The 26,326-nt window shown below is 42.9% G+C and overlaps 1 protein-coding gene across 1 annotated transcript in view; it reads left to right on the plus strand.

Annotated features, from left to right (window-relative positions):
* The first annotated feature begins 753 nt into the window (after positions 1-753).
* KIAA1755 (KIAA1755 ortholog) overlaps positions 754-26,326 on the plus strand; it is a 74,927-nt gene continuing 49,354 nt past the window's right edge. The window contains 3 exon segments of the mRNA XM_020990752.2: positions 754-1,617; positions 12,768-12,965; positions 24,493-25,918. Of these exon segments, the coding sequence (XP_020846411.1) occupies positions 1,615-1,617; positions 12,768-12,965; positions 24,493-25,918 (1,627 nt within the window). The 5' untranslated portion in view covers positions 754-1,614.

Raw genomic sequence — 26,326 nt, forward strand, 5'->3', positions numbered from 1 at the left:
AAGAGGGGAATGACATGAGACAAGGCTAAAAAACAAGGGTGCTGCCAGATTGAGAAGGACTTTGAATTCCAGGCTGGGGAGTTCAAACTTTCCTACCTAGGCAATGGAGAGCAAGATTTCTGGGCAGAGGAAAGGGAGCCAAGCAGAGTGAGGTGTCCAGATCTCTACATAAGGAAGATTGGGGTAGAGTGTAAGGGGGATTGGAAGGGATGAGAGTGGAGTTGGAAAGCCCTAACAGAAGATGAGACCCTGCACCTTTTCTCCTCTCATCCAACTTGGTCCCTAAGAATCTCTCGCCTTCTCCCAGCCGAGCTTCCTGGGCTTTGGGATGGGGACTCACTCTATAACCCTTGTGTTTGCAAGAGTTTCGGAAAGGGAGTGTTCTGGCCAACAAGCTCCAGGCCTTTTCAGGGCTGGCAACGGAGAGACAGACATCCAGGGGCTCGGATCCGTGAGGTACGAAAGAAAGAAAGTGCTCTTGGAAAAAGAATGGCTAGAAAAACAGAACTGTGTGGGTGTCTTGTGTTCCTCTTGGCAAGCGCTGCCGGCGGCAGGCGGGCCGAGGACTCGCAGACGCACACTAGGGGAGGGGAACGGCTGGGCTCGGCTGGCCGGCGGGGCTGCCCCCTCCCCCAGCCTGCTTCCCTTCTCCGAGCTAAGCCCAGCCCCGGTCCTCAGGAGGGGAGGCCGGTGGGAGGTGGTGAAGGGGGGAGGTGGCAAGGGGGGAAACTGGGGGTAGGGAGGGGTCTCACAAGGCTGCTACAACAGGGGCTGCTGTTCCTGGACCTGGATAGACTTGGGACAGGAAGGGGGTTTTGCAATGAAAGAGACTCAGGCTCAGGCTGGAGCAAGACTGAGTTTTAAGACTTCGTTCCCAGACACCCTCCTCCCTTCTGCTTTTCCACTCCCCTCAGTCTCTCCTTAACAAGTCAACTTTCTTCTCTCTCTGCCTGTGAGAGTACACCTCAGTCCTCTGCCTCTGCGTCTTTGGGCTCTCTCTCCTTCTCTCCTGTTTTTGTCTTCCTGTCTTTTTTCCTCTCTTCTCTTCTTTCCTATTTCTTTCTTTTCTATTTCTCCCTTTATCTTCTCTTCTTCTTCTTCTTCTTCTTCTTCTTCTTCTTCTTCTTCTTCTTCTCTTCTTCTTCTTCTTCTTCTTCTTCTTCTTCTTCTCTCTGTCTGTCTCTCTCTCCCGCCCTCTTTCTCTCTCCCCTTTCTTCCCTCTCACCCTCTCCCTCTCACCCTTTGCCCTGTTTCTCAGAGATGAAGGAGGAGGGAGAAGTAGCTCCTGGCTTACAGGTTTCCTCTTCTACTCTGGCTGCCTTGGAAAGGACGTGGAACTGACGGATGGGGAGGGAGGGGACAGAGGTGAGGTCCTCACAGGAATGCCAATGCGGGCACCTCCTGTACCTGGATTTGGGGAAGACCTGCCCACTAGCCACCAGCTGCTCACAGGGATTGGACAGAAATGCAAGGAGGCGCCCCCTCGGGAGAGAATGGAAACAGGAATGTGCACTGACCCCTCAGCAGAATTGATGGAAAGGAAGCTGGCTGGCTTTTGGACTCTCTCTCCTTAGCCAGTCGCTCCCCCACCTGCTTCCAGTGCCCATAAACAACATGGTAATACTTTTCCTCTTTGTTCTTAGGCCTCTTTCTACTCCATTTCTCGGGTGTTGTGTAAGTGACTCCAGAGACCAGAGACATGGTGCTCAGAGTCCTTAGGAGCAGGAAAGAAAGAGAGGGAATAGGCTAGGGCCCAAAGCACAGGTTGGGGGGAGGGGGGTGCTGCTTTTTAATATGATTTTTTAAGAAGGGATCATGCTCTGAAATGAGTAAGTGTTGATTTTGTGTCCAGTTGCCTATGTTATAGTAGAGGTTCACAGGAACTCAAGCCCAATGGACCAGTATTTTTCAAAAGCTCTACGAGGCTATAGTATTTGGGGTTAGTAATTTGTGCTTTCAGTTTGGGACCAGGATCTGGAACAGAGAATGAAAGGGATTCTATTTCCCAGGGGACTGTAGCCCAAATCTACAGATTCAAGAAGTTTGGATGGCCTGGGGTAAACAACTAGCCTCTGAATAAGAACTTCAGTGTTTTTTTGAATTCCTGGCACTTTGACTTCCGTTTGGGAATTCTGTGCACACACAAGAGATAGCATGGCATAGTGTCTACAAGGCCATCGGCCTCACTCGAGAGACCTGGATTGAAATCCTGCTTCTGACACATACTAACCATGTGAACATGATCTCAGGCAACTCTGTAAGACTATAAATTATACACAGGATGCTCAACTGCATTGGCGGAAGGAGTTTCCACATCGGGGGTTTCTTATGCTCATTAAATTGCAGATGAGGCTGTCTTCCCCTCCCCACCAAGAAAATGCACCTATACACAAGATTGTTATACACATGAAGAACCAGTCATACCAGGACATGCTAATGAAACAAACATTCATTCCGTCAGCACACATGACAGGCATACATTCATATTGGCACATATATTAAACATGTATTCACAGAACATACATGAACACACACACACACACACACACACACACAAAACACCATAGTTCTGTGTAGAGAAAGTTAGTTTTGGAATCTGAAGACTTGGGTTTAAATCTTGGCGGAGATTTAAAGGCACCTGTGAGACTTTGGTCATTTAATCTCCCTGGGCCTCTGTTTCCTCATTTGTAAAATGAGTGGGTTGGACTGGATGATCTCTGGTCCTTCCAGCTCTAAATGGATGACTGTTACGATGAACATGCAAAACATGAGCTTACATGGACTCACTTTCATGCAAGCACACCCATGAGGGGCTGGAAGAGTCCTTGCTTTGTAGTTGAAACACCTAGGTTTGAATATTGACCTTGCCATTCACTGCTTTGGTGACCCTGGGAAGTCACTCACCTTTTCTCTGTGCCTTAGTTCCTAACTAAATGCTCTTAAGATCCTTTCCAGCTTTAAATATAACAATCTGGTAATCCTCTCCAAAACGCATTTGGACAACTTACAACTAGAAACTGGAGGAATTTGCCAAGCCTAGGGCAGCTAGGTGGCACAATGGACAGAGTGCTGGATTTGAAGTCAAGAAGACTTGAGTTTAAATATGGCCTCAGACACTAGCTGTGTGACTCTGGTCAAGTCACTTAATGGCTCTTGGCCTCAGTTTCTTCATCTGTAAAATGGGGATAATGATAGCACCTACCTCAAAGAACCCTTGTAAGAAAAGAGATAACACATGTAAAACATTTTGCAAACCTCAAGAATTCAGTAGATATAATATAAATGCTAGCTATGATATGCTAGCTATTTCACATGAATGGTAGCTTTTATTATTTTAGAACTATTAAACTTCTTTCAAACATCTGTCAGTTCCAAATTCCAGAAATATTTGCAGAGCCCCAGACCAAACCTGAAACTAAGAGTCAGACCTTCCATACCTACCAAAAGATAAATTCTGAGCAATGGAATTGAAGTTAGAATCCCTAGGTTGAAATTCCAACATTTTCACTTACTACCTGGGTGATTTGGGACAAGTACTTTCCTTCCTCTGGGCCTCAGCTTCTTTATCTGTAAATGGCAGGGTTTGGACGAGGCAACCTCTAAGACCCCTTCCAGCTCAAAATCCTGTAATTCTCCCAGGGGAAGACTTTGATTTAGGGACAAAAGTTTCTCCTAAGAGGCAGCTAGGTGGCACAGAGGACCTGAGTTCAAATGGGGCCTCAGATCAAACACTTGACACTTACTAGCTGTGTGACCCTGGGCAAGTCACTTAACCCCAATTGCCTAAAGCAAATAAAATAAATTTTTAAAAAAAGTTTCTCCTACCTCTCTTTAAAAACCTAAAAAACACGTTAAAAGGAAACAAGTCTACAGAGGTATGAGAGTAGGGGCAGAGTTAAAATATTCTTAATTGGGGGGCTTGGTAGAGAGTAGGCCAAGGGGTGCCTGAGCTACAGGTGGGAAATACCAAGAAATGGGCCAAATTCTCTGGCCGTTCTGGAATTTTGTGATGTCAAATACAGCTGAGAACCAGGGGATCCTTGGCAAAGGCCTGAAAATTTTCCTATAATACAGCAGTATTTGTTGCAAGAGGATGTAACCTATGCTATCTTCAAGTATCACTTAGATTGCTAAATCCTTGACAACAGGGACTGTGTGGTGTTTTCCATCTTTGTACTTCTCTCAGTGCCCAGTGGAAGGGGAAAGGAGGAGGGAGAGACATAAATGCCAGTCATTAGTGCTGCTTAAATGAAAGTATATGGCAAATAGTTTGGTTGTTTGGGGTTTTTTTTGTTGTTTTTTTTTACAATTGGGGAATGTTTATGATGTTTGCTAAAGAATAAAGAAAAGGAAAATAAATTAAAGGAAACATTTCAGTTCAATTCAATTCAATATTTAATTAAGGGCCTAAGATATGCCAAGTACTGTAGTGGGAGCTGAGAATACAGGCAAAAACATAATCTCTCCTGCCTTCCAAGGAGCTTCCATTCTATGACTGAATAAAAGGGAGAATTTCTTGAGTATCAGGAAAGTGAGGCTTAGTTTTAGAGGGTCCCCTGATCTAAAGTCCTCTTCCATCTTTCCCCGTGGTAGGGAGGTGGCCCTGTATTCAACAAGGGACGGGGAACCTATGGCTTTGAGACCACATGTGGCCCTCTAGGCCCTCAAGTGCAGCCCTTTGACTGAATCCAAACTTTATAGAACAAATCCCCTTAATAAAAGGATTTGTTCTGTAAAACTTGGACTCAGTCAAAAGGCCCCCACCAAGGACCTAGAAACCCAACCCTGAAGAAAGCTATACTAGTGGTATGCAAGCTATGGCTGGTCCTACCAAGCTGCAAAGCCTTCAAAAATGGGCTCAGAGACAGATAATGTGTCTGCCATGTGAGTGCTGGCCTATCCAAGTCTGGAGAGGGTCATCAGCTGAAGATCAACCCCTGAGGGATCTCCAGCCCCAGCAACTCACAAAGCTGACTATGGGGCATAGAGGGTTTGGGATACGCCTTCTAGCACCCGAGATCGTGGGTCCTTGAGGTCATTTTGGAGGCTTCATTATAAATATTTTTGAGAATAAAAAGATGGTCCTTTCTCCTGAGTGCTTTAGGTCTTCTAGTGCCTGAAAGCCAAAGGATAGACCCAATCTTAGGTCTAGAACCAGAAGGCACCTCAGAAGTCATTTAGTCTTCCCTTCTCATTTTACAAATGAGAAAACTGAGACCCATGGAGATTAAGTGACTTGCTCAAGGTCACACAGGTAGTTTGTGGCAAAAGTAGCTCCCTCCTAAAACTAAGACTATATGATTTACTGCTATTAATCACTACCCATCTCCAGCTGTCTGACGCTTAATTCAGCTTCATTTGCTTAATCTCATACTATATCAAGAGTCAGTCAAACAGTAAATGAACATTTATTCAACACCTGCTACATCCCAGTCAACACTGGGGATACAAAGAAAAATGCAAAACATCCTCTGCCCTCAAGGAGCTTACATTCTAATTGGGGGAGACAATACTGTATAACTAAATACATAAGAGATACATACATACAGAATAAGTAAAAGGCAACCTTTGAGCAGAAGGCACTAGCATCTGGGGAGTCAGGGACAGGCCTGCAGAAAATGACTTTGAGCTAAATCTTGAAGGAAACCAGGGATGCCAACAGGCAGGGGTGAGGAGACGTTCCAGACAAGGGAGGCAACCACTGCAGAGTCAGAGATGGGAGACCAAGCATCATGTAGGAGGAATTGCAAGTATGCCAAATCTACCCTCTCTGGGAAGTGTCAACACAAAACTCAGGTTTTGTGTTGAAACTCAAAAAAGCCCTGATTTCACTAACACCTGGTAAGGGAGGGAAAAACCAACAAACAAGATGAATGACCTTGTCAACAACATCTCAACGAATTTGTATCGAATAAGCATGTACTGTATACAGAGAGCACTGTGCTGGGTTAGGGGAGTTATGATATAGTCCCTAATCTCATGAGAACTCACTTTCTAATGCGGAAGAAAACATAAACATGGATAACTTTTTAAAGCCTTTTGCAATATGGATCTTTGATGCTTTTTGCATTGTTTTTCCTCAACTGGAATCATGATCCGAATCTCTTTCCACACTGTCAGTTTCAACCCTCCCCCCCCAACTCCATGCTGGACTGTTTTGCCTGTGTGACAGTGGGCAAGTCTTTTTCTGTCTCTGTAATCTCAGCTTTCTCCTTGTAAAATGGAAACGTTGGACTAGATCTCTAAGGTTCCTTCTGGCTCTGAGTCCTATGATCTGACAAGGCTGTGCAGACGAATAGTTAAATATACAGCCAACCTCCTGACCCTGTAAAGGAATGGAAACACATCTATTAAGTTTCATTGAAACCATTTGCAAGGGTTCGTGCCTGGTTAATGTTGTATCGGTTACAGGGCTCCCAGGGCCTTGCTATTCAGCTAATTAATCATGGGCGTATACTCCCCAGGGTTCCTTTAATATGTTCATTTTCCTACTAATTTTGTTTTCATTATCAATAATAACTCACATTTCTATAGCACTTTAAGGTTTCAAAAGCACTTTCTTCCCAACAACTCTGTGAGACATATGGCATAAAAATGAGCCCTGTTTTATAAATGAGGAAACAGAGGCTCAGAGAGAAGTGATTTCCCCAGGGTCACATAGCTGGGACCAGGTCTCCTAACTTCAAGTGTAGCTCTCTTTTCTCTGACATTTACTTCCAATGTGTGGGCAGCTAGGTGGCCCAACGAACAGAGCGCTGGGCTTAGAATCAAGATGTCTCATCTTCGTGAGTTCAAATCCGGCCTCAGACGCTTCTGATGTGTTGGTCTGGTTTATCTTCATTTATGTCTTGCTTGAATGACTGGAACCACTAGTCATTAACTAAGCATGAAATTTAGAGCTATTTTAATTTGGAAACTCTACTGATTGCTTAAGTCAAAGGCTGATTCTCAGAGCCCAGATAGTCTGTCTCTGTGGCATCAGACGTGTGAGTTCAGTGGGTTTGGACTAGAATCCCCAAATGTCCCTTCCCATTTCAAATAACTGAGAAAAGACAGACAGGAAAAGCTCTTTGTGGTTTAGGAGGCAGCATGGTACAAAGGAGGTAGAAGACTTGGATTCAAATCCTACTTCTGATGCTTACCGGTGTGACTTTGAACCAGTCACACTAATCTCCCTGAACTTCAAGTTCCTCATTGATAAAATGAGGGAGTTGGACTGGATGGCCTTTGAGGTTATTTCCAGTTCTAGATCTTGGATCCTATGCTCCCCGAAGTTTGTGCTCTAGAACAGGACCACCCGTAATGAGCTGTGTTGGCCTGGGCAAGGGGCAGTGTTTGCCTTCAAAACCATTGCAGCAGGAGGAGCCCAGGGAAAGAGAGGACAGCATGGACCAGCTCCTGAACTTGGGACCTTGCAGTTGGAAAATGGGGGGTGAGGAGGCCACACTGAATGGAGAGAGGGAACAGAAATGAAGAATCCATAGATTCTGTTGGATCTGGGAAGGACCTTGAAGTTCTAGCCCACTTTTCTCATTTAAACTGTCTCAGCGCATCCTCCACACAGCTGCCTAAAGCACAGAAATACTTCCTCAGCCATATCACTGCCTTACTTCAATGACACCTTTTTGCCTTTAGGATCAGATCCTGTGTTTGGCATTTAAAGTCTTTTAACAATCTGACTCTAGACTACCTTTGCAGTCTTATTATATGTTACCTGTACATACTCGCTAAACTGTACTACTTTCTGTTCTGTCTACCTCCCGATTCCAGGCCTCCACACAGTAGGTCTTTTCTGTGTCTGGAATACATTCCCTCTTCCCTGACACTTCTTCAAAACTCACATACCCTACACACATACACACACATACACGTATGTGTATATATATATATATATATATATATATATATATATATATATATGTGTGTGTGTGTGTGTGTGTGTGTGTATGTATATATATGTGTGTGGTGTGTGTGTGTATGCATATATATATAAAATTCTTCCCTCTTTGAAGCAATTTCAATGCAAGTGAGGTTCAAGCATTGCCTGCTTCCCCCTGCCCAATTTTAACTTTTACTATAAAAGCTCTTCCTTGAGTGTCTCTTTTATGTGAGAAAATTTTCCCTATTCTATCTTCCCTTCCTCCTTCTCCCAGTGCATCCCTCTTTCTCGTCCCTTCATTTTTTTTAGATTATCCCAATATAATCAACTCACACCCATGCCTTCTGTTTATGGAGACTCCTTCTAATTGCCTTAATAACGATAAAGTTCTTAAGAGTTATACGTATTATATTCCCATACAAGAATGTAAATAGTATAACTTCATTGAGTCTTTTATGACTATTCTTTCATGTTGACCTTTTGGTGCTTCTCTTGAGGCTTGTGTTTGAATGACAAATTTTCTATTCAGCTCTGGTCTTTTCATCAGGAATGCTTGAAGGTACACTGTGGCATTAAATATCCATTCCCCACCCCCCCAAAGAAGGATTATACTTGTTTTTGCTCTGTAGGTTTTTCTTGGTTGTAATCCTAGGTTTTTTTGCTTCCAGAATATCATATTCTAAGCCCTCTACTCCTTTAACATGTAAGCCAATAAAATCTTGCATGATCTTCACTACAGCTCCACAATATTTGAATTGTTTCTTTCTGACTGCTTGCAATATTTTCTCCTTGACTTGGGAGCTCTGGAATTTGGCTATAATATTCCTGGGAGTTTTCCTTGGATCTCTTTCAGGTGATGATCAATGGATTCTTTCAATTTCTATTGAACCCTCTGGATCTAAGATATCAGGGCAACTTTCATTGATAATTTCTTGAAATGTAATGTCTAGGCTCTTTTTTGATAATAGCTTTCAGGTGTCCAATAATTCTTAAATTATCTTTCCTTCATCTATTTTATAGGTCAGTTGTTTTTCTAATGATATATATCTTCTATTTTTTCATTCTTTTGATTTTGGTTTTTTTTTTTCTTGATGTCTGATGGAGTCATTAGCTTCTAAATTTACCCAATTCTGATTTTTAAGGAATTATTTTCTTCAGTGAGTTTTTGTAGCTCTTTTTCCATTTGGCCAGTTCTGCTTTTTAAGGAGTTCTTTTCTTCAGTATTTTTGTGCCTCTTTTACCAAGCTGTTAATTCTCTTTTCATAATTTTCTTACATTACTCTCATTTCTTTTCCCAATTTTTCTTCTTCCACTCTTATCTCTTTCTTGAATTCTTCCAGGAATGCTTTGGGTCCAATTAGCATTTTTTTTTTGTTGCTTTACTTGTAGCTCTTTTCATATTGTCTTCCGAATTTGTGTCTTACTCTTCCCTGCCACTGTAGTAGATTTTTATGGTCAAGTTCCTTTTAAAAATATTTGTTCATTTTCCTAGACTATTTCTTCGAGTCTCCACTTTGAACTTTATGTTAAAGTTGGCTTTGTTCACCTGGAAGTGGCTAAAAAGCACTGTTCCAAGCTTTGGCCTTTTTCATGCTGCTGTTTTCAGAGCTACATCTGGGGAGGAGGGGGGTCGGTCTGCAAGTTTTTGGTAGTTTCAGGATAGTATGATCATGGGAGAGGTGTGGTTACTGCTCTCTGGTCTGTGCTCTGGTTTTTATCTAGGAAGTGCCCTTGCTCCCTTCAGCTGCAAGTGCTAACACCTCTCTTGGCCCTAGAACTGTGACCAGATTCCTCTTCCTACAGCCTCAAGCACTAGTGCTCCTCTGTGCCTTGGAACTGTGACCAGGGCCCCTTGTGGTTACTAACCATAAGTATTCCTCTTTGCCCTGGAACTATGACCCAGAGCTTTGTATGGGCTATAGAGTTGCCAATCCATGCCAACTTCACCCAGTGCCAGCAAAAGTCCCCTTCAATCTCTTTCTGACCATTTGTCCAACTCTCTTACCATCTCTTCACTGAAAGCTCCCAATGCCACTTCTGCTGCTGCAGCTGCCTTTACAGCCAACATCTGGTGCTCCTACAGCAAGCAACCTACGCCAGCCCCAAACCCAGTGTTACAGACCTCTCCTTTCAACCTCCTCAGTTGTATTAGGCTAGAAAAATTCCTCATTCTCACCTTTTGTTGGCTCTGCCACTCCAAAATGTGGTTTGCACAGTTTTAAAGTTGTTTGGATGGAAATATTGGGAGAGTTCAGCTGGGTTGCTGCCTGTGCTCTGCCATCTTGGCTCCCTCAGTAAATACCACACTCTCTCATTAGGTTCCCAGAGTACTAGCTACATCTCCTCCTCAGGGCTCTAGGTTAAAAACCTCTGTTTTATATTATCTCACTTGGCGATTTCATCAGCTCCTGTGGATTCAATTATCATCTCCACGCAGATCATTCTCAGATCTATTTATACAGCCCTTAACCTCTCTTCTGATCTCCAGTTTCATTCACTAACTGCCTTTTGGATATTTCACACTGGATATTCCCATAAGCATCTCAAACTCAACATGTCCTAAACAGACTCATTACTTTCCCCCCAAAACCCTCCCACCTTCTGTACTTCCCTATTGCTGTAAAGAGTACCACCATTCTTCCAATCTCAGGCTCAAAATAGTGGTGTTATCCTCAGCTCTTCCCTCTGACTCCACCTATCTAATCTCTCCCCACATTTTGTTTCTCCAGTCTCATCTCTCCTGTATGCCCCTTTCTCTCCACTCAAACAGCAGGCACCTTAGCACAGCCCTTCTTCACCTCACAGCTGGACTACTTCAATCCCGTATGCGGTCATGACCCACAGTTTAAGAAGCGCTGAAGGGGTGGCAAGTGGAAAAGTTCAAGAAACCCTGGCTAAGTGATGTTGCTTTAAAAAAAAATACAGTTTTGACTGTGTTAACTTCCCTACTCAAACTCCAGTGGCTTCATGTCACCTCCAGGATCAAATATAAAACCTTCTATATTTCTTTTAAAGCCCTCCACAATCTGCCCCTTTCTACTTTTCCAGTCTTCTTACATCTTACTACCCTCAAGATACTCTCCTATCTAGTGACACTGGCCTTTTTGCTGTTGCTCACAAGCAACACTCCAGCTCAAGGCATTTTCACTGACTATTCCGCATTCTTGCAATGCCCTCTGTGCTCACCTCTACCTTCTGATTTTCCTGACTTACTTTAAGACCCAATTCAAATCCCACCTTCTACAAGATACTTCTCCCAGCCCTCACCTTCCCTCTGAGATTACGTCAGTTGTATATATCTTATATGTACATAGTTTTTTTTGTGTCTTGTCTCCTACCATTAGACTATGAACTCCTTGAAGACAGGGATCATATTTTTCCTTTTCTTTGTATGCCATCGCTTAGCACAGTGACTGGCACATGGTAAGTGTTGAAGAAATGCTGTTCTTTATTTTTGTTGATAAGGAAGGAAGGCAGGAGGAAGGGAAGAAGGGAAAGAGGGAGGGAGGAAGGAAGGAAGGGGAAGGGAAGGGAAGGGAAGAGAAGGGGAGGGAAAGGAAGGGAAAGGAAAGGAGGGAGAGAGGGAGAAAGGAGAGGGAAGGAGGGAGAGTTCCTAGGGTCAAATTTTAAGCTAAATTAAATTTTGAGCTAAATTAGTCTTACCTTGGGCAAATCACTTCTCCTTTCTGGGTCTCAGTTTCCTCATCTGTAAAAGGAGAGGGTTGGACTAAATGATCTTTAAATTCCTTTCAAGTTCATCAATCTGCGATTGTATGATCCCTTCAAGCTATAAATCATAAGATTTAGGAAATTTAATTCAATTTAACACGTATTTACTAAAGACCTAGCAGTACTAGATACTGTGCGAGGCGGCTGAAATCATTAGCTTATCACAAATCATGTTCTGAGACCAGTGCCTGAAAACAGGGTAACGACAAGAGTGCAGTAAGTATGGGCTAATCACAAGCCGTCATTCACACGTGCTTTAAACTTTGCAAAGCACTGCACACATTGTCTCATTTGAGTCTCGCAATAGCCCTGGCTTTTCTGACTTTTTTCAAATTCCAGCTAAAATCCCACCTTCTGCAGGAAGCCTTTCCCAGTCCCTTTTAATTCTAGTGCCTTCCCTCTGTTGATTAGCTCCAATTTATCCCATATACATCCTCTTTGGCAGCTAGGTGGCACAGTGCATAGAGTACCAGCCCTGTCAAATCCAGCCTCAGATGCTAGCTGTGTGACCCTGGGCAAGTCACTTAACCCTGTTTGCCTCAGTTTCCTCATCTATAAAATGAGCTGGAGCAAACCATTCCAGTACCTTTGCCAAGAAAACCCTAAGTGGGGTCATGGAGAGACAGACATGACTGAAATCACTCAACAACAACAACAAATATCCATTTTTGTAGAGTTATTTGCCTGTTATTTGAATGAAATAACTGAATGACAATTGCCTGTAACTCCTCTGTTAGATTATGAGAACTCCTCGAGAGCAAGGGACTGTGTTTCTTTTCTTTATATCCCTAGCACTTAGCACAGTGCCCAGCACCAAGTAGGTGCTTAATAAATGCTTATTGCTTATTTGACAACTACAGATATTACTATCCTCATCTTACAAAGGGCAAACAGGATCACAGAAGTTGTATTATTTGCCCAGCATCACTCAGTAAGTGTTTTGAACCTGGGTGTTCTGACTCTCAGTCTATTACTCTATACATTCAGCTAGAGTGATTCTCTGCCATTGGGGTAGGCCATGGAAAGGGTGAGTGATGGATGACCACAAGAGCTTGAGAATCTCCCATTGTGCCAATTGGGAGCTGCAGCACATAGTTTACCATTTTCCTTCCCTTCCCCCCATGATATATCTCATTTATTTCCTTCTCCCCCACCCCAGGATTCCCAGTCACTGGACACAGCAATTCAGAGCACCCTCGCATCCCTCTACCCTCCCTTTGAAGCCACAGCTCCAACCATCCTTGGCCAAGTGTTCCGCCTCCTGGACATTCACTACCAGGGAGATGGGCTCTGCTGCCTCCTGGATTTCTTGATACCTGCCAAGCGCCTTTTTGAGCAAGTCCGGGAAGCAGCCTGTGTAAGTCAAGGAAGGAGGGTGGGGGGATAGGAGATAACCAGCTTTGGATCTCCTGAGCTCATGAGACAGCTGGGCATCTGAGTGGAGTGCTTACAAAATGCAATTAGGAACCTTTCCCATTCCACTCTCTAACAGCAGTGCTTAAAACGAAAGAAATAAGGAAGTACAATGACTTAGGTCTCATTATAGGGGAAAGAGGAAATAAGATGTTATATACTATGTTGGTGGGAGAAATATGCCAGTGAGATGGATGTGTTTTCTGTCAGTGGGAGCAGTTAGAAAATGATGGTGATTGTGCCCTATGCTGAGAGAAGAAAGACATGATATTGGAAAGAGCACTGCTTTTGGAGTCACAAGACATGGATTCAATTCTTGACTGTGCCATATATTAGCTATGTGACCTTGAACAATCAATTTTCCTTCTCTGGATTTTGTGTATAAAATGTAGGGGTAGGACTAGATAAGGGATAAGTTGAGAAGCTGGATTTCCTTGACATGTCTGCCTTCCAAAGTCTGTTCTGTTCTCTCTCTTCTCCCCTTCCTTCTCCTTCCCTCCTCTACCTTTCTCTCCTCTTCTCTTCCATACTTCTCTCCTCTCTTCCTCCTCCTCTTTCTCTTCTTCTTCTTCTTCTTCTTCTTCTTCTTCTTCTTCTTCTTCTCTTCTTCTTCTTCTTCTTCTTCTTCTTCTTCTTCTTCTTCTTTGTCTCCCTCTGTCTCTGCCTCTCTCTGTCTCTCTCCCCCTCTCTCTGAAAAGCACTGAAGCCACATGTGTCATTTCTCAGAGCAGGAAAAAGAAATGTCACTCCTCTCCCAAGCTCTCACACAAACTCCATCCCTAATTCAGGCTTGTAGAGGTTAAGTCATCATTCTTTCCACCAAGGAGGAGAGTCTTATGCAAATGTTTCAGGCTTGAACCTGGGTTACACAAGAAATAAGGAAATAGGAAGGCTGTGTCTTTTGTCAGTGGAAAAAGTAAGACTGTGTGCTCTGAGTAAGTGGAAGAAATAAGTGAAATGGTTGTTTGTTATGTAAAGGGAAGGATTAAGGAAGTGGGATAATATGCCTCAATTCCATCACAGAAATAAGGAAATAGGATAGTTTAGCATTGGCCATATTACTTTCAGACAGGTCTCCTGAGTAATGATGATTCTAATTTTGGGCTGCCATGGCAACTTCTTCATCTTTCTTTGACCTCTCCCCACACCAGTTATTTTGTACTTTGATTTGGGGGGGGGGGACGGGAGGGTGAGAACAGGGAAGGAAGGAGGGGTTGGGGGGGAAAGGAGGAGGAGAGGAAGGAAAAATGGCACCAGTGCCATAAGTCCTTGGAAGCCCTGACGTATGGTCTAGCATCATGAGAATTTGCCTTTCTGCTCAGGGAAGGTCATCCCACCCAGATGGAAATACTAGAGAGAGCATCTCAGAGCATTTCAAAGTGTTCCTAGTCCCAGTGGCCAGCATAGCTGACTCATCCCTCCCAAGTTAGCTTTCAATCCAGAGCCTTACCAGGCTCCCTGGCTTCGGCAAGATTCAAAGGAAAATAAGCCCACATACTCTGTGTGTCTGCCAACTGTTCTGTGTTGTTATTTAATATTTATTAAGCACCAGAAGAGAAAAAAAAATTCAGAGGCCCAGCCTGATGAGTCCCACCCACAGTGCTCCAGTAATAATAAATGGCGGCTGTAGCCATCACAAAGGAATTTTTGGAGCCAGCAACTTTTCCTCCACTATTTGCCATGCACTAAATGCATGCAGAACCAGTGTGCCCAACTGTGACGCCCGAAGGGAGACTGCTCTTTGATGGTAAATTGGAGATTTAGATAGCAAAGCACCTGTCCCCCAAATCAAAAACAGGCTCTGGGTGGGATGAATTAGTCTGAGATTCATCCTTTGAATTTCTGAAATGTCTCCTTTTCTCTTATCTCTCCCCTTCCCCCTTTCCTCCCCCACTCCAGTCTCTTTGCCATAGTAGTCCTTCCCCTGCTTTCCCTGTGGGTTTGTGTTTGATAGGAACAACAGCTAACATTTATATAGCACCTACTATGTGCCAGGCACATAAGCTTTTACAAATATTCTCCCATTTGATCCTCACGATAGGCCCTGGAGGCAGGTGCTATTATTGTTCCCTTTTTGCATACAAAGGAACTGAGACAGACAAATTGAAGGACTTAGCCAAGGTCACACAGCTGGTAAGTGTCTGAGGCCAGATTTGAACTCAGGTCTTCTTGACTCTGGGCCATGTGGAGGCCACTGGGTGGCACAGTAGATAGAGCACTGGGAAAGGAATGCTTCAATACTAGAAGTTGGGTGGCTAGCAGGAATGTATTTTAGGGCAGAAGTCTACAGTTTGACTGAGGCTCACAGGATTACGAGGGTTTATAAAGGTGATGGTTTTCTCACATTATAAGGTTTCCTTCTGGCTCCTCTGCAAAGGCTGAGCTAATGCTGTGACTAGGGCTTTCATCTTTGGAGCAGAATCTTTAAGGGAACTACCTATAAGACCATGTAACTTAAATTTGTAAGTTAAGTTTAGAAGCCTTACCTCTAAAAATCTTTGCTATAATAATTGTTTGTAAATGGGAATATATTTTGAAATGTGCTGCTAGAAAAGGAATGTAGAGAAAAATAGTTTTAAGGGCATTCAGAGCAGAGGGAGTTAGGGCCAAGCTTGAGAAATCCCAGCCTACATTAGGCAAGTGATCTGAGAAATAGAAGGACAAAGTCCTTGGTGAGAGGGCTGTTTTTTACGTGTGATTCAAGCTGCTGAACTGTCTTGGACTGCCAAGTTGGGGAGAAAGTTTTGCCCCTCTAAAGCTGAGCACCTCAGGCAAAACTCCGCTTGCCTCACCTCAGCTTTGGTTCCAGATAATACTGTCATCAGGTCAGCACTCGTCTTTGAAAACACTTTCTGTGTCCTGTTCCTTTAAATAGATTTATTATAAGGTAGCAACCATCAAGAGGCAATATGGCAGACATAATAGCAATAAAATCCAGAAAAATATACAGAAACAAACAAAAATAAGGTCAGAAGGGACCATATAAACAAACAGAGCAATTGTGTTCCCATCTTGTCCAAGTTAATATAAATACTGCTTTTAAACACTGTAAATTGTGGAAGTTTGAGGTTTCATAAATAATTTTATTCTTGTTCTTTATTGCATATTTGAATTTGTGTTGAATTTGTCTTCTCTCTGTGAAGGCCTGGAATTGCATCAGGATAGGGCACTGCCCTCTGCTATGGAAGATTAACAAATAGTCTACCACTTGGAGTTTTCCAGCAGGGATTTCTAGATTTTCCTATGGCATGGACTCCACTGCCAGCCTGATAAAGCCTTTGAGCCCCTTTTCAGAATAATGTTTCTAAATGCATAAAATAAAATAAAATACATTGGAAGGAAGCAAGCATTTATTAAGTACACACTATGTAACAGGTATGGTGCTAAAACACTTTACAAATATTACCTGAGTTGATCTCACAACAATCCTGTAAGATAGGTGCTATTATTTCCCCCATTTTATAGTAGAGGAAACTGAGGCAAACAAGTGACTTGCCCAGGATCAACACAGCTAGTAGCTATCTGAGGAAGGATTTGAAATCAGGTCTCCCTGACTCCAGGCCCAGTACTCCATCCGTTACACCACCTAGTTGCCTCAATAGGATTATGTAATATAATGATAGGGCAGCTAGGTACCACAGTAGATAGAGCACTTGTCTGGATTTGGGAAGATCTAAGTTCAAATCTGGCCTCAGACACTCCCTAGTTGTGTGACCCTGGACAAGTCATTTAAAACTGTTTGCCTCAGTTTCCTCATCTGTAAAAAATGAGCCAGAGAGGGAAATGGCAAATCACTCCAGTCTTTTAGCCAAGAAAACTCCAAATGGAGTCACACAGAGTCTGAAATGATGCAAAATGACTGAACAACAACAATAATATGATAGAATTATGAAGGAACAAATTATATTGAAACACATTTATTAAGATTATATATGTATGTGTATGTGTACATATATATACATAAGTATATTTTTAAACAAGTTCACAGACCTCCAAGTTAAGAACTTTTTGTCTTAGAGAGTTACCTGGGGAATGGATAGGGCAAGTGACTTGACCACTGTCATGATGGATCAGAGGCAGGATTTAAACCAATCCTAGGTTCAAGCCCTGCAGTATCTGTGGCTCCCTAGATGCTAGAGAGGGTTGTGGGGGAGAAGGGGAATGAACTATCAACACATTCAAATGGACAAACAAGGACAAAAAAAAAAGATTGTATTAAAACCTTATACGTCCACCATTCACATTTTCCTTAAAATAACAATTTATATTAACTTGAATGAAATAGGAAGCCACGGTCCTGTTCTTTCTGGCCCCCTTCTGGACTTTTTTTAACTTCTGTAAGGCCATCTACAATGGGATCCTCCACTTCCTCTCCTCTCACTCCAGCCCTGAAACTGTTCTCTCCAAAGTTACCAGTAAACTCCTAAGTCCCACATCCAGCGGCCTTTTCTCAATCCTTCTCTTTCCTGATGACTTTGCAGCCTTTGTCACTGTTACTCAGCCTCTTTTCCTCGATACTCCCTTCTTTCTAGGTCAGTGTGACACTGTTTCATCCTGGTTCTTCTCCTGCGTGCTCCTTCCCAGTCTCTTTTGCTGGATCCTTATCCAGGCCCCTGTGAACAGCAGGCTCATAGGATTCTGGCCCATGAGCAGTGAAAGCTGTTCCTCCTCCTGCTGTGATGCTAGTGGTCTTACACGGGCTGCGTGAGCATCTGCAGGAATAATAGGGGGCACACAGATTACCAGCTGTGTGACCTTGGGTAAGTCCTCTAATTTGTCTGTCTCAGTTCACTTGTATGCAAAAAGGGACAATAATAGCACCTCCCTCCAAATCAAATGGGAGAATATTTGTAAAAGCTTAGCACGGTGCTCGCGGCACGGAAAGAATGCCACGTTCAGGCGTCTGTGGTAGTCTCAATAATATCCCTAGCCTCAGAATGTTGCTGGCCATCAGCTCACTACCTGTGGTCCAGAAGCACAGGGAGCAGACACTGGCTGACCTTCAAGGCCCAACCAAAGGTTTTCTCAATAAGTTATGCAGCAGGTCATCTGTATTTGGAGCAGAAGGCAGGAGGAAAGGAGACGAAAGGAGAGGGGAGATCTAGATCAAGTGATTCCCCTGATGAAGGAGGGGAACCCTTTGTTGAAAAGTTATCAACAACTGAAAGTAAGGTGCCTGGCTGTTTGGGGTCACTCCCAATCCAAATAGGCAGCCAATACATATATATGTATTGAGTTCCCACTATGTGTAAGGCACTATTATAAGCACTGAGGATTCAAAGAAAGGTAAAAGACAGTCCATGCCCTCAAGGAGCTTACAGTTGGGGGGGGGGGAGGAAAGAAATATGCAACTATGTATAAACAAGTGATATGCAAGACAAATGTGAAATAACCAGTAGTGAGAAAGCACTAGAATTATGGGGGATTGGGAAAGGCTTCCTGTAGAAGGTGAGATTTTAGCTAACTCGGAAGAAAGCCAGGAGGTAGAGATAAGGGAAGGATGGCATTCCAGATTTGGGGTACAGCCAGAGAAAATGCCCAAAGTTGGAAGATTCAGTGTCTTGAGGAAGGAGTATCAATGGAATCCAGTATCACTAGATCCCAGAGTTCATGGGGCAGACGGGTAGGGGAGGGCAGGAGTAGGTGATAAGTTGTAGACAGGTGGGGGAGGGTGTTATGAAGGGCATTAAATCACAAACAATGGTTTTTACATTTGATTCTGGAGGTGACAGGGAGACAGTGGAGTCTGTTGGGTAGAGGGAGGGAGGGTTTGACATGGTCAGACCTGTGCTTTCTAAAGATCATTTTGACAGCTGAGTAGAAGATGGGCTGTAGCAGAGACAGGGAAACCAACCAACAGCTATTGCACTAGTCCAGGTATGAGATGAGGAGGGCAGGCACCAGGGTGGTACCAGTAACAGAGGAGAGAAGGCGGCATATTTGAGAGATGTATCAAAGGTAAAATCAAGAAGTTTCAGCAATTGATTGGATGTAAAAAGTAAGAGAGAGTGAGGAATTAAAAATGATACTTCAGTTGTCCTGGGGAACTGGGAGGACAGTGTTATCCTCAACAGTAATAGGGAAGTTAGAAAGACAAAAGGGTTTGAGGAAGAAGAAAATAAGTTCTGCTTTGTACATGTTAAGTTTAAGATGTCTATAGGATATCCAGTCTGAAATGCCTAATAGATAGTTGGAGATGTGAGTCTGGAGATCAGCAAAGACATTATCGTTGAGTCATTTCAATCATGTCCAACTCTTCAGACCCTATTTAGGGTTTCTTGGCAAAGATACTAGAGTGCTTTGCCATTTCCTTCTCCAGCTCATTTTACAAATGAGAAACTGAGGCAAACAGGGTTAAGGGATTTGAACAGGGTCACACAGCTAGTGAGTGTCTTGAGACCAGATTTGAACTCATGAAGATGAGTCTTCCTGACTTCAGGCCCAGCACTCTATCCACTGAGCCACTTAGCTGCCCAGCAGAGACATTAGGGCTGAAGTAAATTTGAGAATCATCAGCACAGAGGTGATAATTGAATCCATGGGAACTGATAGTATGACCAAATGAAATAGTATAGAAAGAGAAGAAAAGAAGGCCCAGGTCAGAACCCTGTGGGACATCCACAGTTAGCAGGTATAATGATGATCCAGCAAAGGAGGCTGACAAGGAGCAGTCAGATAAGCAGGAAGAGAACCAGAAGAGAATAATGCCACAAAAACCTGGAGAGAAAAGAGTATCAAGAAGAAGATGGCAATCCATAGTGTTAAAGGCTAAAGAGAAGTCAAGAAGGCTGAGGATTGAGAAAAAGCACATTAGATTTGGCAATTAAGAGATTCTTAGTGACTTTGGAGAGAGAAACATTGATTAATTGTTGAGGTTGGAAGGCGGACTGTAGAGATTTAAGAAGAGAGGGAGAGGAAAGGAAGTGGAGCCATCTATTTTACATGGCCTTCTCAAGGCATTTAAGCACAGAAAGCAGATTTCTGAGCCATTCTTTTTTTAGTGGCCTTCATATTTCAAAGCTGCTCTGCTGTCAAGAAGGAGAACAAGAAAACCATATAACCAGGAGAGATACAGCACAATAGCTAGTGGGGATAGATGGATCCAGGGAGTGGTTTTTGAGGATGGGGAAGACGCGGGAAGATTTGAATAGGGATGTAGCCAGGATTCAGGGAAAGATTAAAGAGAAGTGAGTCGGGGGGATGATAGCAGGGGCAATCTGCTGGAGAAGATGGGATGCAATGGCATCACTTGTGCATAGAGAGAGGTTGGCCTTAGCAAGGAGAAATGCTGCTTCTTCGTGTGAGACAGGGGTGAAGGAAGAGATAGTGGCAAAAAGTACCTGGGTGATGTGAGATGAGTAGAGGAGAAGAAGAGGTAGCTCTTGACCAGTGACCTCAATTTTTAAGCAAACTTTAAGTAAAAGTTAAGTTAAAGTTGAAGTAAAATATGAATCAAGGTTCTCAGCTGAGAGGGTAGGGATGAGAGGAGCCATGGAGTATTTGAGGAGAGATGGAAAGGTTTGAAAGCCACTGTAGTGAGTGAGATAGTGAGTTAATTAGGCAAGTGTAAAAACTGAGGGCCCAGTTGAAGTTATGTAACATATATTTGTAATGGTGGGAGCCAGTTCCTACCCCCTTCCTCTCTCTGTCCCCACCACCCTCCAGATTCATGTAAGAAGGCCAAATTACAGTCACTCTTTCAGGGAAGGTAATCCAGGGAGGAATACTCTTATCACAATCATGAAGACAGAATACGTGATCTTTGGAGCATTAAGGCAGCAGCTCTTGCCAAAATAACCCTGTAAGGGTCTCTCCCCTTCTGAGGTGGCCTGTAGGCAGATTACATAAAGCAGATTTCTGAGTCATTACTTTTGAGTGGCCTTCATATTTCAAAGCTGCTCTGCTGTCAGGAAGGAGAACAAGAAAACGATATAACCAGGAGAGAACTCTGTAGGGGTAGAGGAACACAACTCTGAGAATGTCTGGTTACATGAATGGCATTCTCTAAGTACCTGTCTCTGTTCCCGAGTTGTGTGTGTGTGTGTGCGCTTTGTTCAGTGCTTTCACTGTGGCAAGCTGCATCCTTAAAAATACCTTCGGGGGGAGGGGAGAGATAGGAAGAAAATTCAGAATTCAAAATCTTGCAGAAGTGAATGTTGAAAACTAGAAATAAATAAATTAACTTTGGGAAAAAAGTACCTTTTGAGTGCCAGAGGGTCATGGACCTTCGCACTCAGAAGTCACAGACCCTCTCAAAGAAGCCATACATAAAGTGCCGGGCCTGGAGTCAGAAAGACATGAGTTCAAACGTGGCTTCAGACACTTACTGGCTGTGTAAGCCTAAGCAGGATATTTATCCTCTCAGTTTACCCAACTGCAAAAAGAGGCTAATAGCACCTACCTCCCAGGGTTGTTGTGAAGATCAAGTGAAATATTTGTCAAGTTCTTTGCAAACCTTAAAGTGCTATATAAATACTAGCTATTTATTATTATTATTATTATATCATAATGACCATCTGTTGTTCAGTTGTATCCAACTCTTTGTGACCCCATTTGAAGATTTTCTTGGCAAAGGTACTAGAATAGTTTGCCATTTCCTTCTCCAGCTCATTTTACAGGTGAGGAAACTGAGGCAAAGAAAGTTAAGTGATCTTGCCCAGAGTCACACAGCCAGTAAGAGTTTAAGTTCAGATTCAGTCTCAGGAAGACGAGTCTTCCTGACTCTAAGCCCAGCGCTCTATCCGCTGCACCACCCAGTTGACCTGTTGGAGAGGATGTTTTCAGTTAAGGTCAGAAGTCAGATTACAGAAGAGAAAAATGAAGAGATTGTGAGGAAAGGAAACAAAGGTATCCAGCGTAAGTGGCTTTTTCAAAAAGTTTAGCTATGAATGGGAAAAGGTAGAATCAAATAAGAGTTTTTAAGGATGTGGGAAAGAACCAGGAGAGAGGAAGAGATCAAAGATAAGAGAAAGTGGAGAAAATAAAGAGGACAATTTTTTTAAGAAGTCAAGAGAGGATAGAATCAAAGGCACATATAGAGGGCTTTGCCTTGAGATGGAGACAGACCACCTATCAGAGACTAGAGTAAAGGAAGAGTAGAGGTGTAAGATGAGAGAAGCTCCTGGCCAATGATCTCAGTAAGGCCCTCATCTGAGAGGGTGGGGGAGAGGTTGCCTTGGGAAGCTTGAGGAGAGATGAGAATTTTTGGAATATCCATTCTGGAGAATGGGATAGTGAATGGATTCTATCCTATAACAATGGAAGCAATGAATCAACCAACAAGAATTTATTAAGTGTCTACTGTGGGCCAAGCACTGTGATAGACACCAGAGATACATAGACAAAATGTAAATGGTTCTTGCCTTCAAGCTTCTAACATTCTACTATGAAAAAGTAGAAGTGAGAAAGTGATATGGTAATATCTTATGTCACTTATAGAAGTGAAGATGGGACATAATTATGTCCTATATCAATAGGAATAGGGATTCTTTGAGAAAATATTGATGTTATTAATATTTTGGTCTAAAATATTAAACATGAATATTTATTAATAAAATATTTATTACATTTTGTTATTGGGAGATATAAAAACAAGTTTCACATTCTTTATTTTGACCCCAAATTTCTCCAAATCATTTTTATCATAGGGGATTCCCTGGACTGTATTCCCACCCCTAGACCAAAATTTATGGGTTCTATTAAAACATTTCAAGTGCCAGAATGTTTCCACTGTCAGATAAGTTGGGGAAACTCTGTTCTACAGAATAAAGTCCTAACTCTTTAGCCATGGATTCATAAGATACATAGTGCCCCAGATTTCCCTCACATGTAGGCCTTAAGAAAGTTATACCAGGTTTGAGGCATTTTGTGGGTCAAGCAGACATTCAAACCCATAGTTTATGAACCCTCACCAATACATTTCTTTTTTAAAAAACAAATTTAAATTTTTCTTTTTATTATGAACCTAACAAACACAAACAAACATTCTCAACACACATGAATGTTTCAATATAGAAAGAATAGAAAAGAAGATTGTTTACAAAACTGGGAACTTATATTGTATACAGGTATTTGGGGGTATATATTTGATTTAATATAATAATAACAAAACTACCTTGCTTGTATATATCCCTTGTTGATCTTTCTTTTGCTTTCTTATGTATATTTTTACATGTTTTTCCAAAGCTCTTTTCTTTTTTTTCTTTTTATGTTGCTATTACTACCTACCATTTCCCCCCCAAAATTAGAAGCTCTTCTTTGAAACAAGTATGTCAAGTAAAACCAATATACACAGCCAATGTGTTTTCCTTTACCATACCAACCAGAAGACACAGTAGTTCAAAGTAAAAGGCATTCAATTAAAAATCATAACAAAATATGTGATAAGGACGATCCTCATCTCTCCCCTATTCCCATAGATACAGGAGTACCTTCTACCCTAGATTACCACACTATCAGTGGGTAAGGGGACACATGACCAGAGAAGTCACATGGGGGGCCACTCGCATAGGCAGTGTATGTGTCCAAGGAGTAACTTACAAAGATACGGAGCTGCCAGTGTCCTCTGGTGATATTGTCACCTTACTCTCTGCTGGGCATCTGTACTGCTATTACCTCTGCTTTCACTAACCAATCTTCATCTGTGGTGCAGCTTCTTTAGCTTGTAGCTTATAGCCCCAAGGGCTATCTTTAGCTCTTTTATGATACAGACCTCAGCCAGCCATATCTAGTGGCTTACTAGAGAAAGTGTTGGGCATCTTAAATCTATCCTGTGAATTCCTTAGAGTCTTTCTTATTTGCTGCTATGGTTTGACTTAAAGCAATTAAATTTCTTTCCACATTTTTCCACTCCCATGATGCCAATTGTGTCCTATGAAATCACCACCCTGGGAACTTCATTAAGTAAGACTGGAGGTATAGCATGACTTCATTCTGTATTCCTGCCAGCAGCAAAATAGCTGCTCTGCCTCAATAGGATTTAGAACTAGAAAGAATCTCAGACATACCTACTTTAATCATTTTATAGAGAAGGAAACTGAAGCCTAGAGAGATTGAGTGATTTGCCTTTAATCACATAGCTAATAAGTGTTAAGAGCAGAAATTCAAGCCCAGATCTCCTGATTCCTATTCCAGCGCTCACACAGCTTCTACAAACATTATAAAAAATATTTTAAAAATATGAGCAGTCAATGAGGGCTGAAGTATCCTGGAAAGGCCTCTTGGAGGTGATAGGATTTGAACTGAGTCTTGATATATGAGATTAAAGCAGATGCCAGGCAGGAAGAATAACATGGAAAAAGTATAAGTACCACTTCTTTAAGTTGCCCTTTCTCTTCCCTGGGCAAGTAGACTGAGATTCGCAAACAGATATTTGGAAGCCTTCTTCTAGATATGAACAGTGGAAGGAATGAACCCCAGCACAGGGTTTCCTACTTCCTGCTTCACTGACTCTCACTGTATTTTCTCTTCAGGCTCCGTATTCACATTGCCTGTTCCTCCACACGGGTTGGCCCCTATGCCTTGGGGAAGAGGTCGTGATTCACCTCGCACCACTGAACCCCCTCCTATTACGTCAGGGAGACTTCTACCTACAGGCAGAGCCCCATGAAGAACAGTCTGTCTGCATCATGGTTAAATGCCTTTCCAAGGACCTGAGAAACGTGGAAGAAAGACCAGTTCCTGAGTCATCATACCCAATTCTATTCACCAAGGAATGGCTAGAGTGTCTCAACCAAGACCTTGAGAGAGGGCCCCTACATAGCTGCCTGGTGGCCACAGAAAAAGGGGTTTCTCCTGTGCCTTGGATAAAAATAACTGCCCCCAAATTTGTCAGCAAACCCCAAATAGTGGTTGATCCTTCCCTCTCTCAAGTGTCTCTCCAGTTGGATGCACTAGATTTGAGCACTCCCAGAGGGATGCTCCAGGCAGTGTCCAGCAGCAACCCAAAGCCCCCCAGCACAGCTAGCTCTCAGCCAATACTCAATAATAAAGATACAGGATCCTGGAGGTCAAACAGGAACAAATATCCAGGACTCATCAAAGTGGAACAAACAGGATCTTGGAAGAAATCTTGCATATTGACTGCCCCTAGCATGGATGAGATGATCAACCAGAACCTTGAGGGGGATTATGTGGATCTCCTCAAGATTTCCAAGGAGAGGAGAGGGTGTTCTCCACATAAGTCCACAGGGAATCCCAGTGAGTCCATTTCTTCAGACACCAAAGAACTATTGAAGAATCAGATGGTATCTCCTACCCAGAAGATGCCATCTCCATCAGTGGTCAATGGGCCCTCTTCTTTCCCATCAGGGTCTGAAAAATGGACTTGTGGGAAACCAGAGAGCTCTGAGGATGGGCCCTGTACACCATGCTTGAGGAGAAAGCTCAATGGATCTTCTCAGTTCCAGAATTCAAGATGTCGTTACCGTGAATCTTACTTGGCTGCTCTTCAGAACCCAGTGAGCTTCAGTTCAGGTCTGATGACTGCCATCAAAGAAGAATCAGATAGCTCAAAGAATGAAAAAACTTTGGAACCTGAAGCTGGAAAGCATTTGGATAACTCACAGCTCAGAAGCAGCCCCAGCCAGGCTTCCTCTCCCCAACTTCATGTAGCCTGTGCTCATAAAATGGTACACCAGGAAAGCAGGACGGAAGAGACGGGCCTACAAGGCTACCTAAAACTTCTCAAGTCCCCAGCTAGTTCTGGTAGAATTCTCTCTAGGTCAGGGTCCCCCACGACCAACCAGAAATTCTCATTCCTGAAAGGGCAGAGACAATCCCCTTCTTCACAGGACCTTACTTCCCCAGAGAAAGTCACACACCTGCATAATGGACCCTGGAAAATCATGTCTTCAATTTACTCCCCCAAAATGAGCAGAGCAAAATCCTCGGGGAAAGGTAATACTATACATAAGTAACTCCATGGGACACGAGGGGAGGCAGGGAAGGAATTTTATAATAGCCTTTCTTAACAGAAACACGCTATCATTCCTAGCATACAGATTATTTGGTACTGAAAGGAACCTTAAGGGTTCTCTACTCCCACCCCCTTACCTTGCAGAGGCAAAAAATGAAGCTCAGAGTTGGCAGCTACTCGGCCAGAGTTACGCAGGTAATAATTGATATTTATATAGCATTTAAGATATGCATACATTATTTCACTTAAGCCTCACAATAGCTTTAATATAGTGGAAAGAGTACTGTATATATAGAGTCCAAGGACCTGTGTTCAAATCTCAGCTTTACCACTTACTACCTGTGTGACCTTGGCCAAGTCCCATTACCTCTCCCAGCCTTCGTTCCTTC

This window comes from Phascolarctos cinereus, unplaced genomic scaffold, assembly GCF_003287225.1.
Source record: "Phascolarctos cinereus isolate Bilbo 61053 unplaced genomic scaffold, phaCin_HiC Scaffold_2;HRSCAF=192, whole genome shotgun sequence".
Classification (NCBI taxonomy): Eukaryota; Metazoa; Chordata; class Mammalia; order Diprotodontia; family Phascolarctidae; genus Phascolarctos; species Phascolarctos cinereus.